Source organism: Athene noctua, chromosome 1, assembly GCF_965140245.1.
Source record: "Athene noctua chromosome 1, bAthNoc1.hap1.1, whole genome shotgun sequence".
NCBI classification, from domain to species: Eukaryota; Metazoa; Chordata; class Aves; order Strigiformes; family Strigidae; genus Athene; species Athene noctua.
In genome coordinates, this window is record NC_134037.1 from 194657797 (window position 1) to 194680706 (window position 22910).

The window sequence follows — 22910 nt, forward strand, 5'->3', positions numbered from 1 at the left end:
TGACTCTGCTGTAAATATTTGTATGCAGACATAAGCTATTTGGCATGTTATTTTTCAGCTCTGTGAAATTAGAGTTGCAAATCTTTAATTTTTTCCTGAATGTAAAGTTAAAATACAATAATGCACGTTGCTACCCTTGAGCATTGCTTCTGAGGAAGAATTATCATGGTGAAATGAGAAATGTGGGCTTAGGAATAAGAATTAGGAGGAGGCAGTGGTTATTAGGGGGTGTGTGTGGGGTGTTTTTGCTAAAACAAATAATGCACCATTACATAAATTATTTAAAATAAAAAAAGAGGAATTTTTGCTGAGACCACAGCAAAACACCTGCTTGTGGCCCTGTTGGTGAATTTGCTTACAAAGTTCACTAGAATCTCAATTGAATGGAAAGGAGATGTGACAAGCTGTATAAATACTACAAAGTTGTTCAGGCTTTCTCTGGAAAGGATTAGCTTACTGTTGGCACTTGCTTAAGCTTTTCTGCACACAGGACTCGGAACTGGCTGTTTCCCTCTCTCAGTACTGTAATTTATTGCTGTGATTATTGTGATTGCATCTTTGTAGGCAGCATTGCTGACAGCCTGACCATGCCATGATAGTGGCCCTATCAGAAAAGTTGGCTCTAGGTAGAATGTCCATCTTTACAGATTAAATAAAACTTCTGATTTTAAAGAGGGGATACAAGAACAGTGGGTTGTTAGCAGTGAGTCTCTATATTGTGCAGAACGATACAATTTCAGCCCAGTTTAAGTGTGTGCTTGTTTACTGTTACTTAAATAGATATTCACTTGGTCTAGGAGGTCATTGATACAATCCCTCTTTCTCTTCTTTATCCATCTCTCTGACAAAGTTTATCATATTTTTTTGTTTTGTTTTTTGATTTTGTATTACTTCAATATCAACTGCAAGTAAATTTGAGATATTTTTATTTTTCTAAAGTATTTTTAAGGTAAGCTAAAGCGCTTTTTTTAACTTGAAAGCTAAAATAGAGTAACTTGGATAGAGTACAGCAATTCTTATATTTTCTGTTGTAAATTTGAAACTGGTATTAAGTAGGGCACTACAATAGTACCAAACAATAAAACCATTGTAAAACTATCAGTTGATGTATGTTGTGGAACTCTTCTTGCCTGAAGGTTTTTTTTTTTTCTCTTCGTTTCTGTTAGAAGGACCACTGCAGATGAGACCAGAGTTTATTTATCCGAAGAACAATACAATTGAAGTAGAACTTGGTAAGTAGTGACTATTTAAGACTTCATTAACATTCAAATAAGCTAAATAAGTAAAACAAATAAGCTCCTAGTCTTTCTGAAATAACACATGAACAGTTCCACTGACTTCATCAAGACTGGGAGACAGGCCCATGGGTTGAGGATATCTGGAAGACAGACGGTAGAACATGATTCCCACAAGTAGTCTGGAGTGAGAATAACTGTGTGCCTAAGATTGGAGTCTCTTGACCAGCAGTGTTGGGTGGGATGCATTTGGTTTTGTTACTGTTGCCATCTGTCCTTGGTACCACTCTTCAGTATATGTGTCTTGACCTATCCTCAGTACCTGTGGAAATATGGTTACATATATGTAACATGTTAGGATGGTTACTAGTTGACCAGTAGTTTTTCCTCCTCCTGTATGTTTCCTGTCTCCGTTCCCTCTCCACAACCTGGATTTTATTCCTTATTCTAGGGGATTAAAAGATTTCAGATACTGATCTTCTGTGAAACAGCGAGCTGCTAGTTGATGGGTATCCCAGATATTATGTTAGAAATCTCTTAAATAATATTGTAGATAGAAGGAATAACTTCTTCCCAGTGAGGACAGATAGGCAATGCAGCAGGCTGCCCAGAGAAGGTGTGCAGTCTCCATCCTTGGAGGTTTTGGGACCTGACTGGATAAAACTCTGAGCAGCCTGGTCTGACCTCAGAACTGGCCCTGCTTTGAGCATGAAATTGGACTAGAGATCTTACAAAGACCCTTCCAACTTCAATTATTCTGCAGTTCTATGGGGCAAGTATATGGTATACAAGTCTTTTTCTAAGCAAACCTATATGTGTTTAGATTGCACCAGAATGGAGTCCAGAAGAATGAGTTTTGGAGCTGCTTGAACTGTAACTTTTGTTCTCATTTTGCACCAAGGAGAACTGTTTCAAACAGAATATTTGATTAAAAAGGGCATCAGCTGATTTTGGAGAGGTGTGATTGACTGTCTACTAGAATTTCCCAGTACAGGATCCAAGCTGTCTTGTAATCTTTTGAGGAAGGTTTATTACCAGTTAGCTCATGAGGGAAGCTTTGAGGAAAGGTTGCACTGGGGCTCTGGCACTGCATGGGAGCTGAGGCCAGAGCGTTGTGGATTATTCTTATGTATGTCACACTGAAGGTAGTCCCATGTTACACAGCTACTTTTGCTGTTGCTTTTTCTGACGTTGAACTTGTAAATACTGTATGTATCAGGTGTTCTTTTCTCATGTTGAGGCTTCATGCTTCTTTTCACATCATGTGAAACACTTTGGCCCAAATTCTAACTTTGGGTATATGGTATTAGAGTGAAGTGAACAACACTGAAATACTGGTGGGTTTTGTGGTTTTGTTTGTTTGGGTCTGTTTTTTGTTGCAGTTGTTTTGGTGATTTTCTTTTTTTTTTTATTTCATTTTGACCTCAACAGCTTGTGAAAGATATCTCATTCTGAAGCTGCCAGGTTCTGGTGAGGATGAGTAGATTTTGACTAGAATAATGAATGAGCTTTAATAGAAATTATGTTCCTCCAAAGTCCAGAAGGCCTTGTTTTAAACAGTGGGAATATTCAGGGTCTGATACAAACAGTATTATTTTATAGGTTTACAGTCCTGCAGTCTTCAGGTTGTTATTTAATTCTGTTGGAAATACTCTGAAATGGCTCAGTAGCCTCTTCTTTTCTGGTGATTACATCTTCTCTGGCTTCATTACAACTACATGCCTGAAAGTTTTATTTATACTCTTCCACTAATAAGGAAATCTGTTCACCAGATTTTAGACTGAAATAGGGAGACTTCCCATGGTCATTTCTTACCTTACACAACCCTAATCTTTATATGTGAAAACTTTCCTTTTCCTTTGTAATTGTAACTGTTGAAGAAACAATGTAATATTACTATGAGGCTTCCCTGTACTGCATCTCCCACCCATTAAAATGTGTAAATCTCATCCCCAGTTCTGACTGGTTATTAGTTATGACTTCCAGTTTAATTCAGAAAAATTCTTACCAATGCAGCCTCTACTCAGAAGAAACCTGATCTGCATAGGCCCTTTAGAGGCTCTTTAATTTACTGAAGATATCCTATAGGACTTCCTTAATCCTTATAGTACTTGCTGAGAAAATGGATAATTTAGCAATTATTAGTCCAGGGGATGCCTGTGACTCAGACTATATTAAGATGTGTTATGGGACATCTTGTTCAGACTCCTTATTTTAGAATAGCATTTGGTCCATATTTGTTATGACACTCATTAACTAAAAGCTGCTGGTATTATTGGATGCCTTAGACCTGCTAAGATGAAAAAACCTTGATTGCCTTATAGACATTAGGAAAGCAGTCACATGTGAGACTAAAAGGAGACACAAAGCTTTCATCACAAAGTGGGTTTATTGTGGCTACTGAACAACTACGAATGATTCCTTACTAGAGGGGGACACTTTAAAAGAAGTTAGTGAAGTTTTTTTGCTGCTTTTTAAAAAGGCACTGCCATTCAAAAATAATATTCTCTGTTCCTTTAATGGGATGTTGGGGAAAAAAAATCTTTGCTCTTATTAAATGCCTGGCTGCCTGTGGGGCAGAACCTGGAAACACCTGTGTGCCTTTTGAATGACATATGGCAGGAGAAGGATGTTTAGAAACTGAGCACTACATTCCTGAATGTATGAAAATGGAGGGCATGAAACACTCGAGGAGTTTTGAAGAGCTTTTCCTTTTGAAGAGCTGTGCAATGCATTGAACCACATCTTTAGAAAAATTCATTATTGTGATGAAAAGACAGAAGAGAGGTCCCCAATGTCTTCCATGATTTCTATGTGAATTCTTGTTCAAGTAACTGCTCTGCATGTGAGCTAAAGGTTTAATTCCATACTTTTGATAGAGACTATCCCTTGATGGAAGCATCTAAATCTGATGTGTTTCTAGGAAATGAAACACTGAGATCTTTACATAGGTGAACAGAGAGCCTACCTTCTCCTATCAAATCATAACTTCCATAGGTAAAATATAGAATGAAAGGACTCCAAGAAAGCTGCTTACATTCCTGTAAATGGAGCTCTCTGAGGTACATAAATATATTCTGCAGCTTGGCTTGCTTTCTTAATACTGAGGTATTCTGTAAGATGTGGACTCTCGGTAGCAAAGGAGCTGAGTGACAGCTGATCTTGCTCTGGGAGCAGAGTGTGAGAGTATTCAGAAACCATCCCAGTGGACAGTGTTGGCCAAAAGACTGATCTGGAGTAAAGATATGCATGGTCACTAAGAATGGGATTCTGCTCCAGGGTGTAGTTGTCTAAATTTGGGTATCTGCATATGAGCTAGCATCCTTAATTCATGCTGTTATCAGTGGGGGGTTGGGGCTTAATTCAGTTGCTTACACACAGATGACTAGTGCCGTTTTAGGTGGTCTAACTCTAGCAATGCAGGTTTCTTGGAAGTTCCAGAGTCCTGTCTGCCATCTCTATACAGATGCCTTGGATGCTGGAGGGCATCTCAGATGTCACCATACTGTGTACATGCAACTAATATGGGCCCTGGAGATCTTTCAGTGGAGTCAGTGGAGTCCGGAGAGCCGTTCAGTTGATAAGGTCCAGGTGCCTACTTTAGTGTGAGTGGACTCCAGCAGAGCTAAACTCTGTTACTAGCTTAGGCATCTAGCTTACATGTAGATGTGAACATTTAGACACCTACATTTAGAGTAGAATTTACATTCAAATTGGAGACACCCAAGGGCAGATTACAAATGGATGAGTTTTAAGGACTCTGCTTTTCATGAAGTAAGTGGGCTTTTTGATATCCCTCCTTTTCCCAGCTGTTCCCATATCACTTGATCCTGCTTCTGTTACAAGACCTTCAATTGCCGTGTTTAAATTTTTTTTTTTTTTTTTTTTGTAGGCTCTCATGTAGTTATGGAATGTAATATATCAAGTGGCATAAATGGCTTGATTCCATTCTGGCAAGTTAATGATGAGGATGTCGATAGCTTTGATAGCACCTACAGGGAACAGTTTTATGAGTAAGTATTCTTACACATTGAATTGTAAGTGCATTTGTAGGTGAAGTAATCTGCAGTTAATTTGCAGTGAATTCACCATACAGTCAAATGTCAATAGTCACCAAAAGACTGATTAGAAGTCTGCATCAAGTACATTATATTCTTATTGCTTGGTTTTGAAAACAATAACCACTTTTAAATACTGATGTATCTGATACAAATGTAATGAAGCAGTTGTATGTAGGTTTTTATAATGCTGCTGTGAAACATATAATTTCATAAGGTTTATTTATGCATTTGTTCTTATGCAATCCTTCTTACTAATACATTAAAGCCTGCCCTCTGTCATTAATATGGGAAGGATAGATTGTTCAGAAGCAAAAAATCACCCAACTTGGTTTTGTTTGAAGTTGGCCCTTTTCTGAGTACAGACACAGCTGCCAATGCTCAAGAACACAAAGCAGAAGTTCTTGCTGCAGGATATTTTAGGGCATTTTTTATGGTCAGAAAATTTAAATACAAGCTGATAAAACCAGCAATTCTTTTGAGAGAGTAGGACCTTTGTTGGTGGCTGTCTGTGCTGTAGCAGAGTGTGGATGTACTGTTCGCTTTTCATTGTATCAATCACTGCTGTTAAATATAACCCTTAAAATGTAGTGCAAAGAAAGGAAAAAAAACAACCCTCAACTGATCAGTTCATGCTGACACAGAAGCATTGCTGTCTTCACCAAGTGCCACAATCAGTGCAAAATATGGCTAGAGTTAGGTTGCACACTGCTTTTAAAATGATGTTTTAATTCATCTGTGTCTGGCCTCCTGAAGGGATCTTAGTTCTACTTTGTCCCCAAGCTCCTTTAGGGGGAATTATTACCTTCATTAAAGATCTGTATACTTTGTTGTTTTGCCTATAAATATTAGGGCCCTAGCTTATGATTTCTTAAGGCACAACTAAGTCCATTATTCTTTAGGACATGAAATTTCTCAGCTTTACCAGATAAGACACATGTGCAGCTCTGTATAGCTGTTTAAAGTTATAATAACTTCAGCTTCTTCTGAAATCAGCTTGATCCTGCTATTAAACACTTCTTCCTGAAAAGCATTTAATATATTTAACTTGAAGCAATTCTCTGTTAAGATTTTTGGCTTGCTTGGAAGTGATTTCCATTTCTGATCACTGTCTTGCCTGATAATCTCCCCTTGCCAGAGATGGAGATGTGCAAATACATCCTATGCAAGTTCTAATTAGGATTAATAGTTCCAAGTAAGTTAACCAGTATCAGTGAAATTAATCTAATTGCAATAATAATGTTTTATTTCAAAAGATAGTTGAAATTTCTCAGTAATTAAATTTGTGAAGCATTTGCTATTAGCAAAGGACACTAGGAATGGCCAGCATTATGGACTTGAGGGCTTACCCCTAGGAGGTAACTCTTTTCTCTGCTGGGAGAAAAGTTAAAACTGACTTGAACAAATCTGAACATGTTGTAAAATGATGGGGTTTGCATTGGTATCCTATGTAGAAGTTGCTGGCAATTATTTATGTAATAGAAACCAGCTCTTCAGGGTATTCTGCAAAATGAGTTTTCCTCCTTGAGTACATAAGGTGATGTCACTTTGGTATATAGAGTAGGATACCAGCTTGTAGGTACCTTCTCACTGTGTCCCTTCCCACCTTATACTGGTAAAAATCTACCTTAGAGCGTGATGGTGTTTAGCAGGATAGCATATTATATGCCCAAGCCTCTTGTGACAATAAACATTGGACATAAAGGCGTTATCACCATGTTTGTTGTCTTTCAACATGAGGGTCGCCCACCTTTTGTGAATTTTGTTTATAATTATTTCTTGTGTTGGTTGGTGCCATTGACTGTGGACACTGTGCTCAGGGAGTCTTTTAGTATGCCTAGAAGGGTTTTGGCTTCATCATCGGTATAAAGAATTCTGGAAGACGATTTTTTTCTTGACGCTTTTATTACTAGTTATTAATGGTTTGAATAGTCTTTCAATGACAAAATCATTTGGGTTGGAAGGGACCTCTTGAGATTGCCTAGTCCAACCCCCCTGCTCAAGCAGGGTCAGACAGAGCAGGTTGCTCAGGGCTGTGTCCAGCTGGGTTTTGAATATCTCCACAGGTGGAGACTTCACAACTTCTCTGGGCAACCTGTCCCAATGTTTGACCATCCTGACAGTAAAAAACAGTGTTCAGATGGAATTTCAGATGGGAAAGTGTTTCAGTTTGTGTGTATTATCTTGTCCTGTCAGTGGACACTACTGAAAGGAGCCTGGCTCCCTTTTTTCCACTCTCTCCCATCAGGTATTTACACACATCAATAAGATCCAACCTCCTGCCCCAGAGTCTGCTCTTCTCCAAGGCTGAACAGTCCCTGCTCTCTCATATGACACATGTTTCGCTCCCTTAATCATTTTTATGGTCCTGTATGGTAAATCCCCATCTCTTGTACTGGGGAGCCCAGAGCTGGCCCCCTGCTCCAGGTGTGACCTCGCCAGTGCTGAGTAGAGAGGAAGGGTCATCTCCCTCAACCTGCTGACAGTGCTGCTCTTAATGCAGTCCAGGATGCCTGGGGACTGATTATACCTCCTCAGGTGCAAGATTTGCATTTTGCTTTGAACTTCATGAGGTTCCTGTCAACCCATTTCTCCAGCCAGTCAGGGCAGCATGACCTTTTGGTGTTTTGAGTTTTGTATCATCTTCGAAACTTCTAATGGTGCACTTTGTCCCACCCAGCAAAAAAACCCCCAACAACCCCACGTGTATGGAAAATGTCAAATCACCTCTGGTCATGAAGCTGTTTGTTACAGGGGTGATACTTACTGTGCTTCAATGGCTTCTTAGGTTTATAGAAGTAAAAAATGAATGCTCTTTTATTTGTGGATAGATGAATCTATCTCATATTAAGCCCTGCTACTTCAGTTTCCCTACAGATGTTTTCTTTCTACCCTTTTTTTAATGACAGAGAGGGGATGCCTCATGGACTTGCTGTATCTGGAACAAAATTTAACATTTCAAAAGTGCAAGTGAAGGATTATGCTCATAAATTTTTCTGTCACTTCATATATGGTTCTCAACAATTTACAGCCTACATAAAATTGGAACGTCCAGGTAAGAGATCTCATCTTGATAAAATGGTGATCGATGATGCTTACTTCACAGTTAGTTTGATAACACCCTACCTAGAGCTAAAACTGCATGACGTACCATTGTGCAAAGTGGGCATTGCAGCTCAGTACCTTTTCTTTGTGAATTTTTCCTAGCAAAATTTAAGAAAACAGCACTTTAAATTTGCTTTCTCTTCTTTCATTCAGTGTTTTAGGAAACATTAATGGAAAGACTCCAATTTATTTGAAGCAAGTATGAGACCTCAGTGGTATGCTGTGCTTCATTTGACAAACTTGTACTTAAAGAAGCATGTGGTTCAGAGGAGATTGTGTATCTAGGAAAGCAGTGAGAATGGCCAATAACAAAGTGTGGAACAGACTATCAAAAAGACATGAATGTATATGTGGACCTGGTTGTCCTGTCCTTCAGTAACAAATACTGGGCTCAGATTGCCAGGAGAAAGAAAAAAAAAAAAAAATCTATTAGTTAAGAGAAATACTAACAATAATGATAGTGAGGGAATGAAATAGATTACTTGGAAAGGTTATGGACTTTTCATTACGGATGCATGTGCTGTGTTATCACTGTGTCCATAGGCTCATGCATGGTGATAGGAAGCATCATGCCACTTGTTTGAGACCCCAGTCTTGTGCCTAGAGGCACAGATAAATTTGACCTGTTGCTGGTTAGCATGAAGTTCTTTCTTTAAGAGATGAACTTAAAGGTAAAGGTGAGCTTTAAAAACTCAGATGCAAGGTTGAAGAAAAAAACCCAGATACACAGAAAAGACAGATACACAAGATACCAGATACCAAATCAACAAATATAATGTGCCCATTTTTAAAAAATTTACCTGCAGAAGAGTCTCAGAGGCTTGTATGAGTTGGCTTTGTCAACCGTGAGCCAATCCTTTGACAAATATTCTCAAACTTACCTTTAACTGGCCACATTATAAACAAATATTTGACTGAAGGTGGATCTGAGCTCTAGTTTGTTACATAAGTTCTTCATAAATATTGTCAGGGTAGGATTTAACCTCAGAAATCCTTTAATATACATGAACTAAAAGCTGCAGTTTGGATAGGGTGTGTGTTTGTTTTAAGGACAACAAATGTATTAAAGACAACAAATGAGTAGGTTCAATGACAGATTTTCCAAAAGGCTAGAGACAATGGAAAGCTGGTTGGTCTGGGTAGAACAGCATGGTCAGGAAATCGCCTCCCCACTAACTTTCTTGCTGACCGACAAAATCTTCTGCAAGAATTCTCACTCTACTACTGCACTGGGATATATGTCAATATTTTGGTGTTTCAGCTGAAGAGTGCCTCATTTGTCACATTGCCAAGGTATCTTTCCTCTGAAAGGTAGAACTAGGCTTGTCAAGTAACAGTATTTGCAGAAAGCATACATGAAAAACTTTCTCCTATTCATTCATTCAATCCTTTTTAAAAAAAATATTTTAATGACCAAACAATTTTTTAACATGTCTTTTGTCTTTCTCTGGTTCTAGTGTGTAACTATTTTGTTTTCTCTCATCTTACTCCATTCTATGCAGCTCGGAACATTCAGGGTTACTTAATTGGAGGAGGAGTTTCTTTGGTTTTTTTAGTATTTTTCACTCTCTTTATCTACAAGATCTTCAAAATTGATATTGTACTTTGGTATCGGGACTCCTGCTATCCTTTCCTGGGTAAAAAAGGTATGTTTGTGTAACAGTGCCATGTGTTATAATGAGCATCCACCTTCTCGTGCAAAGCAATGAGTTGACCTTATAAAGTGTGATTGGTCTTCCTTGGGATTTTTGAAAGGGTAACGTGTTTTTAGGATGTTTAGAATTAGTTCAGATAACAAAAGTATCTACAGGGGGGAAAAACAGCAACTTTCCAGGAATCCAGTACTATTATTTCTTTCCCTGAAGATCCACTTCAGTGGTTTGACTGCTGTTCTGACAGGAGTTGTTCAAATTTCTTTTAATTACTGTTCTTACAGAAAGCAGTAATACAGTGGAATTGTTGGGTGTTTTTTATTTTCTATAGCCAAAACAGGACAAATTTCACTTCTTTTGTTTTCTATTTGAAGGCACTTCTGATTATTTTACTTTCTGCAAAATCCTGGCATTCAGAAAAATGTTGATAGGGGTGCTGTCTATGAGAGTATGCTGAAGTATGGGTCGCTTCCAAACATCTGAGAGTTGGTGCCTGGCTAGAGAAACAGAAAATATCTTCTAGAGGTATTGAGGTTCTGTTAGATTTTTTGTGAAGTCTCTTAAATTTAGTCTTTCTGATAAGTTTATTCTAAAATATCTAATACAATTCAGACCTTGAAATCTGTCAAATACTTAGTTTTTGTTTTCATGTCTAAGTGGTTGCTGTGTTTTGAAACTCCAGATTGCAAAAATGACCTATGCATTATATGGCAGCTGGAATTTTAAGTAGTCAGTTGTACTACTGGGACCACTATTTTCCAGATAATTCAGTGATAACATTTTTTTATTTAGAGTTCAAAAAAGAACATTCAACCTTACTTAATTTTGTAGGGGTTTTTTGCCTATCCAGATCCAGCATACTGAATTCTAGAAGGCTTGATTGTACAAATATTTCAGGCTTAGTGTAATTATAGATGCTTAGATGGTAGCAGGATTAGGACCTAAAAATGATTCAAGTGGGGAACAAACAGAATTTAGAAAATTTTTTAAAATTTGTTTGCTTGCTTGCTTTTGTGTCTTTAGAATCCATTTTTATATTAGTCCTGTTGCTCACTTTTTAGTTTCAGATGGAAAGATCTATGATGCTTACGTTCTGTATCCAAAAAACAGAGCGAGCTGCTTGTATTCATCAGATACTTTTGCCCTGAAGATATTGCCAGAGGTCTTAGAAGGACAGTGTGGATATAACCTCTTCATATTTGGGAGGGATGATTTACCAGGAGAAGGTAAGCTATCTGAAGAGAAATGACACTTGAGTTTTCTCATTGGCAGCTGCAAATACAACTCAGAAACAGGCATTCATTCAGATCTGATTCTAAATATCTTCCACCATCTAATGAGTTATGATTTTCTCGTTCTCTCTGGTGGAGAATGAGAAATACAGCACTGGGTGCTCCCATGAAGTCTGTTTATCTCAGCCTTTCCCTTGTCATTATGTATCTCTTCAGGTTGTTTCAGTGTCTGGCTAGCCTAGACATCTGGAGATGGAAGGATGATGAGGGGAAGAGGTGTTGAAATTGTGGCTGTGAATGATGGATAGTGTCAGGAAACATGGAAAAGTAGGTCTCATGAGTGGTGTGAAAAGAGCCTGTTGCTTTGAGGTGCCATTTGACAAGATGGCTTCTCTACTGTTTCACTTGTTTTCTCTGAGGATTGCTGTCAAACCAGTGGGATGCTATAAAGGGTTAGTGCAGGTGGAAAAAAAAGAACACAGAGCAACACTAAGTTATCGGGAACAACTGGCTGTATCAAAAACTGCTTGTCCATGGTGGAAGTTCCTATAAAGCATTGTCTTCCTTGCAAGGCTTTGAAATCATTGTGAAGGTTTTCTCTGTGTGCATATACACATTAAATTTAAGTTTCTAGCATCTGACACTGAAAATGGTGAAGTCTGTCCCACTGACTGTTTATGTGATGTGAAATGGTAAAAGTCTTCTCAATCCTTCCTGGTCCTATGATTTTAAAAATATAATACTGATACTGAATAAATTTGCAGAGCAGGCCTTAAATAGAAGTTTTCAAAAAAACAATTGGATGTGAATAAACCTATGTGAGGTGGTTCATGAATCACTTTTTTACATCTGAAGGCTTTTGGTAGTGGTTTGAGAAGGAAGGGTTCCCTGAAAAGTAGAATCTGAAGTGCTGCTTTATTCTTCTAGCTTGAAAAAATGCAATAATCTGTTCTCAGGGTTAACCTGTATGGGGTTTTTTTGTGGTATTTACCATATTTTGCTGTTTTAGAATTAATTGTCTGGAATGCCACTGAAGGGAGGATTCTTTGCTTTGTCTTCTGCTTATATGTAACAAAAACCAGTTAAGCATATCAGAACAAGCAGTTTAAGGAAAAAGGCCATAGTTTTATCTAGGCCTATATTTTTGGAACTTGTTTTTTTTGCAATTGCACCTATGACATTAATAAAATGGAATTAGAGAGATAACTTGATAGGTCTTTTCTGTTTATGCAACACAAAAATATAGACATGCAGTCTGATGGGGTCAGATTGTGTTGCATTGGCCAAATCTCAACTTGTTGGCTAACCCAATGTAACTGCTTGCATGCCCTTACCCTGTTCCTTTTTGTGAGCTAAAGTGTGTTGGCTCAAGTATCAAACAGTGAGTGAACCAGCTGCAACATGTTGGTAACAAAAACTAGAAACGTACAGCCTTAATTTTGCACAACCTTTTTCTCTACAGCTGCGATCAGCATTGCTGATGAAAAAATCCGTCAAAGTAGAAGAGTGATAATTGTTTTAGTACCAGAACCTTCCTGTTACAGTATTCTAGAAGACGTGTCTGAAAAGCAGCTAGCCATGTATAATGCTCTTATCCAAGATGGCATTAAAGTAATTCTCATTGAACTTGAAAAAATACAAGATTATGCTGCCATGCCAGAATCCATCAAATATGTTAAGCAAAAGCATGGGGTTATCCGATGGAAAGGGGACTTCTCAGAAAGGTCTCACTCAGCAAGTACCAGATTCTGGAAGAAAGTGCGCTACCACATGCCATCCAGAAAAAATGGATCTTCATCAGCATTGCATTTGTTACCAAAAAACCTTAATTCTCCCTAAATAACCAAAGAAAAATGACACCCGATGGCTAATTCAGTTCACGTAGTTGGTGATGGCTTGATTGAGGGTTACATGTATCTGTTTTGTGCAGACAATCTTGTCCAAATTTTCTGGATTGAAGGTACTACAACTTCATCTACAGACATGAATAATTTTTTCTTCAAGCCAGTTCAACAGAACACCTTGAACTGCTGTCAGCAGCACATTGATGACATGGAAACCACATAGGAAGTACATGAGGCCTTTTCCAGGAATTGCACTGTGATTTGATGGAATTCTTTTGGTATTAAAAATGGAAGGGGAAAACTGTCAAAACCCTCAGAAAACTCATTTCTTGCAATTAAAGGTTGAATATGACGGGAACTATATGAATTATAATTGTGATACTATGTCATGGGCATGGTTGATGCCAGTAAATGTTTTTGTTTCTTTTTTAATGAAATGACACAAAACTTTTCTTTTGTTACAAGTTTGTTATTTGCCTTGTTCAGTTTGCTGAAAGATAAATCCCTCTGTGTTACTGCATCAGTGACATAATCCAAGAGGAAAGGTAAGGGACAACCCCAGCCCCACAAAAGTGCAATTGAACCTGACAAAGCATAAATACTTTTCCCTGACCTTTTTTACATTCTAAAGAACTGTACCATTTTTAGTCAATTGTCCCATGCAGACATTGTAAAAATACCATTGTAATGCTGTACTGAGTCACAAAATTAATCTCCAGAGGATTTTTTTTTTTTCCAATTAAGTGGCTTAATGTATTTGTTCTTAGTTTTCTCAAGTGGAACAATTAGCTAATGACACAGACTCTCTCATGGGGAGTACAGGATGGTTGGCTTCATCTGCCTTACCTTAAGGACCAGATCAAGGGGCTTCAGGGCACCCACTTCTCATGGGTCACTGTTACTGAAGGAGAGCAGGTCGTCCTTCCTGTTGCCAGCCAGGATGCTGGCTCTAGCATGTGTCAGCTCTGAAAGCTGAAGCTTGCTGAACAGATTAATGTGGCAGAAATTGTCTTTCCCTTGGGATAGCTTTCTTCCAGGTTAATGAGTTTATGTGGTTCCTGGAGGGTTCAGAATGCATTGTGAGAAGAAAAAGGGTGGTGGGACCATGCTTTTTTGCTCCAGATATGTTTAGAAAACAGAGCTAAAACAGCATTATTGCCCAGTGCTCCTTAAAGTGAGAGAGTGAGATGTCCTGCATTACCCCCTGCAGCTGCTTACTTTTCTCCTTTCCCTCTGCCCTGATGGTGTAAGGAATCTGAGGTTGACTGTACTGCATTTGGCTGAGGCTAGATGAGTTGAGGCTGGATGAGTACCTTCCAAACAGCTTGTTGGGAAAGGAGCTTGGTAAAACATACTGTGTGTGTTGAGTCCTTTATTTCCTTTTTTTTTTTCTTTAACAGTATTATGTATGCCACAATTGTTAACTCTGAAGTTATGTTTGACTCGTGTGTAGGCAGTGATGTAGTTTGTAATGATCACTTCTTTTTTGGGGGAGGAAATTGATTTGATTGATTTTAAAAAATATCAAATCTGGTTTAATGACATCTTTATTGCTATAAATTTTATAGGAGCGGGAGGTGTGAGAGCCAATTTGTCTGTGCTTTTCAGTCTGTCCTTGAAGGTTACATTTTTAAGTTATGAGATCTAGTTGTGAATGGAAGCTTCAGGATTTGACTGTTAGTGTCTTTATCTGCTGCTTGCAACTCTGCATTCTTATGGGTGTCCTGTCAGCTTCTCTCTCTTGCAGCACCCTTTGCTCTCCTCTCATTCAAACTCCAGCCTGTCTTTTCCCTTGCAGCTCCCTTATCTTGGAACAAGCAACTTACTGTTGTACTGCATCACTCTCCAAGATGTCCTTGAAGGCTGTTGCTAACACAGTATTAGGTGGAAATTTTCCCTTTGAGTTGGTCCTTTGATATTTCTACTTGTTCATCTGAAAATGCTCATGTTCTGCATCCTTCAGAATTTGTCTACTCATTTTGACACTGTAGCGTTGGCTTGTTCTTTTTTCATGGCTCAAGCATTTATCTTCTTATGCCTCCATCCTCAACCAAACAAAACTGACAGTGTGAGATGCCATCCCACAGAAGAACTTCCCAGTGAACGTGGGATGGTATGAGCCTGGTGTTCTGCCTGATAAGTGACAAAACCAGTGGAAATAGGTTCTTAAAGTGCTCTGGTTACCTCAGTGTATGCTGGAAACTTGAACCTCTGCTTCTTAGAGACAGTGCCGTATGAGCTTTGTGAATTGAGTGTGTGTTTGGCCAGAATGGAATAAGAATCTCTTCATTTTGGGATAGGAGGGGAAAAAGTGCATTTGAAACATCAGACTATTTCAAACTGACATGGTACTGGAGTGTTTTATTGATGAATGTCGTGTATGTATAGATCAATGTACATGCTTATATTCTGTTCTCATTCTGTGCTTAAGACAGCAGTGTCAAGGGAGCATCAGTTCTGATCATGAAGTGCCACATTCACTTAGCTGTTGCACACAGTTTGCTTTTAAATATGGAGTGTGTTCAGTGGCAGCTTGTAGGGTCAAAGAGCCTTGAGATCCATCTGAAGTTACTGAGATCCATCTGAGCAAGGCTAATTGTTACAGTTCGCATCAACAGAAGAATTTGGTAGGACAGAAGCAGTATGGTTTGGTCACAGAACTCTTCTGTAAGAAGATTCCTCTATCAAATGTGAAGACCAGACACTGGAAGTATGGTATTTGTACTCTGAGGACTAGGGTCTAATACTGACTTTGTGCTTCCACCTTGACAGCATGCAGTATGCAGGCCAGCCAACAGAGTTCGAGCAACCTTGGGCCTCCTGAATTATTTTTGCCAACTGGAATAGATTGAATGAAAAACTGCTACTTGTGATCCCTACATTTAGGGATAGGAAAGTTACTTTACTGAGCCAAAATACTGTTTTTTTGAAAAACCCCCCTAATTGTTACTTTTGATATATTTATACAAATGATGCTAAAGTTTTCATGTGTGTTATGTAAAGGCACTTTGAAAAAAGATCCATTTCTTGATTCAATAAAGGCACTACATATTTTTTCTTATAGCACTGCTGGTTTTCTTCCTTATTCTTCCACTAAAGCATGCTGAGAATGAGCAATGGCAAGCAGCAGTCTAGACTTGAAGTGTCTTAAGCAAGACTGCTCTATTAGATCTTCATTCAGGCTGCTGAATGTGTGTGTGTGGAAGGGGTTTTGTTAACCACTGTGTTAGTCTGGTCTTGGCACAGCATTAGCACTAACCACCTCACACCGCCTGGGCAAACAGCAGCTGTGAGCTTGGTTCTGCTTTGTCCTGTACTCAGCTTGCAGTGGAGTGAAGCTACTGCAGCCCCAAGGCTGCTGCCTTGCTCTGAGACCAGCATGGTCCCCAGCAGTGCCCCACTGAGCAACCTTCTGCTGCACCTCCTCAAGAGCTGGGGAAATGCTGGAGACATCAAACAGAGGAAGATCTTTTTTTATAAATAGTAGTGTAACTAAAATATTTTTAATTATTTAAATGCTCTGTGATTAAATTGAAACATTTTCTTTTCAGCTTCTGCTTAAATAGTAAATACATCCTGCTGTAAAAGATAAAGGTGTTATTTATGTAACAGGACTTTGTATATCAAGGTGTTGTATCTGGTTGTTTTGATATGCTTAGTTCTTTTCTCTGCCTCTCTTCACTTTTTAGATTACATTTGGAAAGGACAACTTAGTTATCTGTACATGTATCCACACAAATGTGGATGATAAAGTGATACTTCCCTTGGCTAGAATGGCTCTAGAAGCAAAGGCTGCTCAGTGCATCTGGGGCACATCAGCAAGCTCCACTACCCTTTCCCACATGCCTTGTCTTGATGGACTGCTCTGGCTTTGCAGAGTTTGTAGCAGGCTTGTCAGCACATCGTAGGCAAACCCAGCAGTTATCTGTGATATGCAAAGTGAAAAATAAAGAAAAAAAGTTTTCAGAGATATCTTAATGTGAAAAGAATTATACTGTTACCAGCAAAATTACTTGCTGCATTCTTGAGAAGTAATACTATAGATTTTGAATTAAGTTCTTTATTTGTGTTATCTGTCCATGTTTTAATAATTATTAATGAATTTAGGAATGTAATCCGCTTAAAGACAGAAGATTTCTTAGATTAAGAGAGCATCTTGTACTAACTGATATGACTGTAAAAGGAATTGAGGGAATTACTTATGCAAATCACATATAATTGCTTGGGAAAACAATATAACTTCTATGTAAAAGTTATTAGTTTACTTTTCAGTCTATTGTGTAACAAAGTAATGTGATTCTATGGATTTTCTATCATTTCTTTATCTAAATCCGAAAGTTTGACATGATGATTCTCTGTATTCCTGAGGAATGTTAAACTGAAACAACTAAGAAAACTGTTTTCTTCAGTTATAGTAAACTTTTCTAAAACAAGAAGTCTTAACAGAATTATTAACAATCTGTTAATAGTTTTGTGTTTTCTGTGTTTAGAAGCATATCCACGTGCAGATTCATAGCCCAGGAACCCAGCTGTTACCCAGTTACTCTTTATTGCTCTTGTCAGCAGCTACTTTTTCCTACTCAAATTATATTGGTTATGAGTGGAGAGTGAAAATTTGAGGTGAAAATCACTGGCCTGGAAGTTCTATCAACACGTGTTATGTTCTTGGAAGGCGAGTGTGCTGAGTATTAGTCAGGTCGCAGTATGAGGCAGTTCATCAGACTGTAGAGGGTGAACATGGGCAGTTTGGAGACCTTTCTAGCACAGCACAGCACCTTCATTGCCTCAGGAGTGGAAGAAATGCAAGTCTAGGCAAGTAAGTCTTCTGGGGACAAGCAGAAGTGTAAATAAAACCTTTGAGAGCTGTCAAGGGCTATAGCTGTATTACGGGATGTGTTAGTTCTTCAGTGCTGTTGAGCCTGAGCTGCATCCTGACCCCACACCAGGATGTAATGTGGATTCAAACCAGCTCTGTGGATTTCCCTGGAAGAAAACCCTGTCTGCAGCTAAAAGGGAGTCATAAGCATGCTTTGCCCAGGTTTCCTCCCATCATAGTCCCAGCATGCATACAGGTGATGAACCGCCAGCACTGTGAGAGGCTGAAATATGAGAAGTTCCAGTGCCAACACTTGATTTAACATCGAGTTAAGGTTACCACCCCCGATTTCCCACTGATCCCAAAGGAATAAGCAGCAAAGACCCATTCTGTAGTTTGCTGGTGCTTCTTTTTTCAGTCCCTCTTTTGAGATTCAACTATTGCTTTATGCACTCAGGACCTCTGGATGTTGTTCCTTCCCTGAGCAATCTTTGCTCTACCGAGGCTACCAGCATAAATATTATTACAGTTCCAGTGTTGTGGATTTTTTCCAACAAACCACAATTTATGTGGATACTTGGACAACTGAACTTCTAGAAAGAATATTAATGAGAACCAGAAAAATTTAAGACGTATTAAATAATTAAGTAGAACTAAAATAATAAGTATAGAAAGAAAGAATTTAAGTTGTACCAAGCACTTGTTCCTAAGACTTTTTTTCCCAGTAAGTGAACCGAAATGCTCTGTTCCTTTGCTTGTACTGAAGATCACGTTGTAATGACCTACAGTGAAGTTCTTACAAAGAAGCTGGAATAATTTCTCGACTAGTTTTAAATAATAAAAAACCCCACCACAAGTGGGAGATTTGAGTCTCTGTGATACGCCCAGAGAACTCCCTGTAGGCAGCTTAAGGAGACCTAAATATTTGTGTTTTGTACTTGCTTGAAAGTTCCGCTGACTGATGCAATACTTTCATTATGTCTTTCTTTGCTGGTTTAACTCAAAATTCTTGTGGTTGCTTGGTTGCAGGACTCCTTGCCCCAGCATTTTTAACTGTTGCAAGATGGAAGTATTTTAAATATACTCTATGTCTGATGTTGTGCCTTGGCATTAAAACCCCTGTCATCTTTGCCTGCAGATAGGGGATATGCTTGCATAATCATGCAGATAAAGTGCATTATGCACTCCTAGGACTGCTAAGAAATCTTTAACAAAGTAGGCAGTTGTGAAGACTTGCAGGAGACAACCTCATGGGAGAAATTTGTTTGGACTTTCCCATGTTATCTCTTCCCCAGCTAAATTATTACCCCACACTCTGCCCTCCAGTTTTTAGAGGACTTCATCTGAAGCCCCTTAGACACAACTTTCTGTCAGTGAGTAGCTTGTGTATGTAATTATAAATGCATTTTTTTCCTTGTCTGTGACCAGGAACTTCACAGTGTGTACCTGTGTAATGTATATATAGTGCCTAAAAGGCCTGAACTTGGGAAACACGAGATGGGAAGGGGCTTCCTCTTCCCCTTAGCTAGTTCCTTCCCATCTCAGGTGTTCAGTTATACTGTTCTCTCTGTGATATATCATACTCAATCCCAACAAAGTAGTTAGGATTCTCATCTCCATTATTGCTGTTCAAGAACGACATTTGACCTGATTCTTAGAAACTTGTAAATGTGTAGCTTTAATGCATTGACAGTTGAGACATTCTCCTTCATTGGTATATACTGGATGTATTATTTATAGACAGCAGTTGTAGTCTGTCTTCAATTTAACCTAGACAAGCCAAATTACCTTAATCCTTCCTGAAAGGTAAGTTTCCTATTTTCCATAGTATACTAGTAGTTCTCCTCCCATGAGAAGTCTCTTCAAATTTGTTAATGTGTTGACCAGGATATTGCACAACATTTCAGCTGAAGGTGGGCCAGGACCCTAAACAGCATTGTTGGGGTCCTAAACTGAAGATGCATGTGCATGGAGGAGTCAGTGACCCACGTGAGAGCTGATGAGAGTAGGTGCAGGCCTGAGCTGTGCTGCAGATACCACACAGCTGTAGGACAATCTGAACCAGCTCACGTTAGTGGAGAAGCCCCAGCCAGCAACTAAGCACCACTCAGATGCTCACTTACCCCACCAACACCTCCACCACCCAGCATCAGGTTGGAGGAGAGAAGTGGAAGAGTAAAAGAGAAAACTTGTGAGCTGAGATAAAGACAGTTTAATAGGTAAAGCAAAAGGTGTGAACGCAAGCAAGGCAAAACAAATAATTAATTCACTGCTTCCCATCAGCAGGCAGGTCCTCAGCCAGGGAAGCAGGGCTCCATCACACATAACAGTGACTTGGGAAGACAAATGTCATCGCTCTGAACGTCCCCCCCTTCCTTCTTCTCCAGCTTTATATGCTGAGCATGACGTCACATGGTGCGGGATATCCCTTTAGTCAGTTGGGGTCAGCTGTCCCGGCTGTGTCTCCTCCCAACTCCTTGTGCACCCCCAGTCCTCGCTGGTGGGGTGGTGTGAGAAGCAGAAAAGGCCTTGACTGTGTGGAAACACTGCTCAGCAGTAACAAAGACATCGTTTTAGCACAAATCCAAACCATGGCCCCATACAAACTTCTATGAAGAAAATTAACTCTCTCCCAGCCAAAACCAGGGCAACATCGTTACGAGCCAGGCCTCTCAGGCACATACTTTTCTTCCAACTGTTGTGCTATTGATAAATTACATACGGAAACTTCATATTTCACCTTTTCAACTTTTTTTTTTTTTTTTTTCTGCTGACAGTACTGATGAAAACATTGATATGAAGGTAATGGCCGATCCCCTGGTGAGTTCCCTCCATGACAATAACTACTGCCACACCTTGACTTCCCTTTTCAAGCATCTGCTGTCATCGCTCATGAGCTGGCTTCCCAGTCCGTCTTGCAATTCTGGTTTTGCAATATAACTCAGCTTTCTCTGCTCTGCCATGATAGTCGGTTTCCAAGATGAAGGCAATAAGCATATTGAAACAAAACAACAGACTAATGTGATGTAACCAAATGCTGCAACATTAGTTTATCATTTTCCATTTCCATTTTTCACTCTTATTTTAACCTTTCTGGATCAAAAGTTCTTGCATACCCTGCCACTTACTTGATTGGTTTTGAATATTTCTTCCTCAATAGAAGAATTTCTGTTCTACAATTGTATATTATATACAATGTAGAATGTTAGGGTTTTTTTCTGCAGAAAAGCTTGTCTGTTCCTTGAACTATTTTAGATGGCCCAAAGAAAGATATTACCTCTTGCAATGGCTCTTGCCGTGCTTCAAGATTACTAGCTAATGGGCCTGCAACTTCATACACCAGTTACTCCGGAATTTAGGACAGAAACTGCTTGGCTTCCATGAATGAAATATGCTGAAAACTTAAGAATTTTCCTTTCTTCTTAGGTATTATAATTTCCTGGATCATATCTTTATTGCTACCAGTCTTGCTGCCCTCTCCTCCCACAGTTGCCATTGTGGCTCATTCTGATTGCATTGAATTCCTATTTCACTGGTCATTGTCATACCTAAAGAACATTTTATTAAATGTGTTAATTTACCTAGTGAAACTACACTCCATCTGACTTTTGCCAGTGCTTGTGGTTATGACCTTCAGAACAGATCTTTGTTAACCAGTCAGTCCTGTGTCCCATTTCTCTAATGTTTCTTGCCAAGACAGATTCTCCCAGCTGAGTTTTAAGCCTTCCAACATGCAGTTGGAAGTGTGAAAACCGACGAATCATTTCCTTTGAGGGAAAGATGGATAGATTTTGCCATGAAAAGTGTGCCTTCTACTAGAAACCTTCCAAAAGTACAAATTACTTCCTATGCTCTACCGGTGAATAATTTGTAACTGCAAGATGCTTGCTTACCACACTTACAAGTCCAGAGAAATCCCTGTAAGATGGATGTCTGCAAGATGTAAATGCTAAACTCAGTGTTAAAACCAGAAATGGGATTGCTCAGTAAAATGGAATTACACATTCTCAGCACTGCAAGCAATTTAGATGGCCTTGACATTCCTAATATTCTGGTTAGGGATGATAAGTATCAAAACAGACTGGTTTATGCAGCTTTAACTGTATCTAACGAATCACCTGTAATTACATTTCTTGTTATTTTTTCTTGTAGCTTTATAAGTTTTGTACGTACAACAATATTCTCAATAACTTCAGTGAAGACATCTTGTGCAACAAAAATTAGAGTAGAAATGGCAGAAAAATATATATAAAGGACTTCAAAATTTTGTTAGGGTTTTATTTGCCCTGTTCAGTTTCAGATGAGAAAGATATACAATCAATATGTATTGCAGCCAAAACCAGAAAATAAGATTGTGGCTACAAACCACATAGTTTTGCCCTAAATATACTTCCGGATGTCTTAGAAACACACTGTGACTATAGTCTCTTTTCACGTAGAAGGGATGATTAACCAGGAGCAGGTGACACACAAGATTACCGAATTCTATCATTTCCTTTATAGAAGTAGCGATTATGTTTGCTTGTTATTGTCACTTGTCCTAAAAAGAAATTAGGGCAATGCTTGCCCTGATTTTTGTGGGTTAAGTTAGCTGGTGTGGAGGACCTGGTATCCACACAATGCATGTTTCAAGAGACTGTACTTCAGACGAACTCTGTCAGGTACTGCTGACAGCATGCCCAAGTGGCTGGAGCTTGTCTTCCTCTTCTGAAAAGGATTTGTTTCATGAGTTCCAGGATTGTTTGGTGATACACAGTGGGGGGTGGGGGGGTGGAGTTGAGAGACAGATGAGCTTTAAACGCATGTTCCTGCTCCAAAAGAAAATGCTAATGAAGCCACACACATACACCTGAAGGAAATGAATACATGCAAAATGGGAAAGTCATCAGTATTATAAATTGGGGAATATGGGTGATCTTATAAAAAACTACTGAAGGATGCAGAAAACCAAGTTTGTGGTAATTAAAA

General features: G+C 38.9%; 1 protein-coding gene across 4 annotated transcripts in view; it reads left to right on the forward strand.

The window, feature by feature from the left end:
• The window catches only part of LOC141961836 (interleukin-1 receptor type 1-like), a 33987-nt gene extending 12690 nt beyond the window's left edge, over positions 1-21297 (forward strand). For 3 of the 4 annotated variants that reach the window (XM_074909182.1, XM_074909189.1, XM_074909174.1), the window contains 6 exons: positions 1167-1232; positions 5128-5248; positions 8203-8348; positions 9901-10044; positions 11112-11276; positions 12745-16189. In XM_074909182.1, the coding sequence (XP_074765283.1) occupies positions 1167-1232; positions 5128-5248; positions 8203-8348; positions 9901-10044; positions 11112-11276; positions 12745-13121 (1019 nt within the window). In that variant the 3' untranslated portion in view covers positions 13122-16189. Of the gene's footprint in view, positions 1-1166; positions 1233-5127; positions 5249-8202; positions 8349-9900; positions 10045-11111; positions 11277-12744; positions 16190-20719 lie in introns of those variants that run through there. The other variant, XM_074909197.1, reaches the window with a different exon arrangement.
• Positions 21298-22910: the final 1613 nt, after the last annotated feature.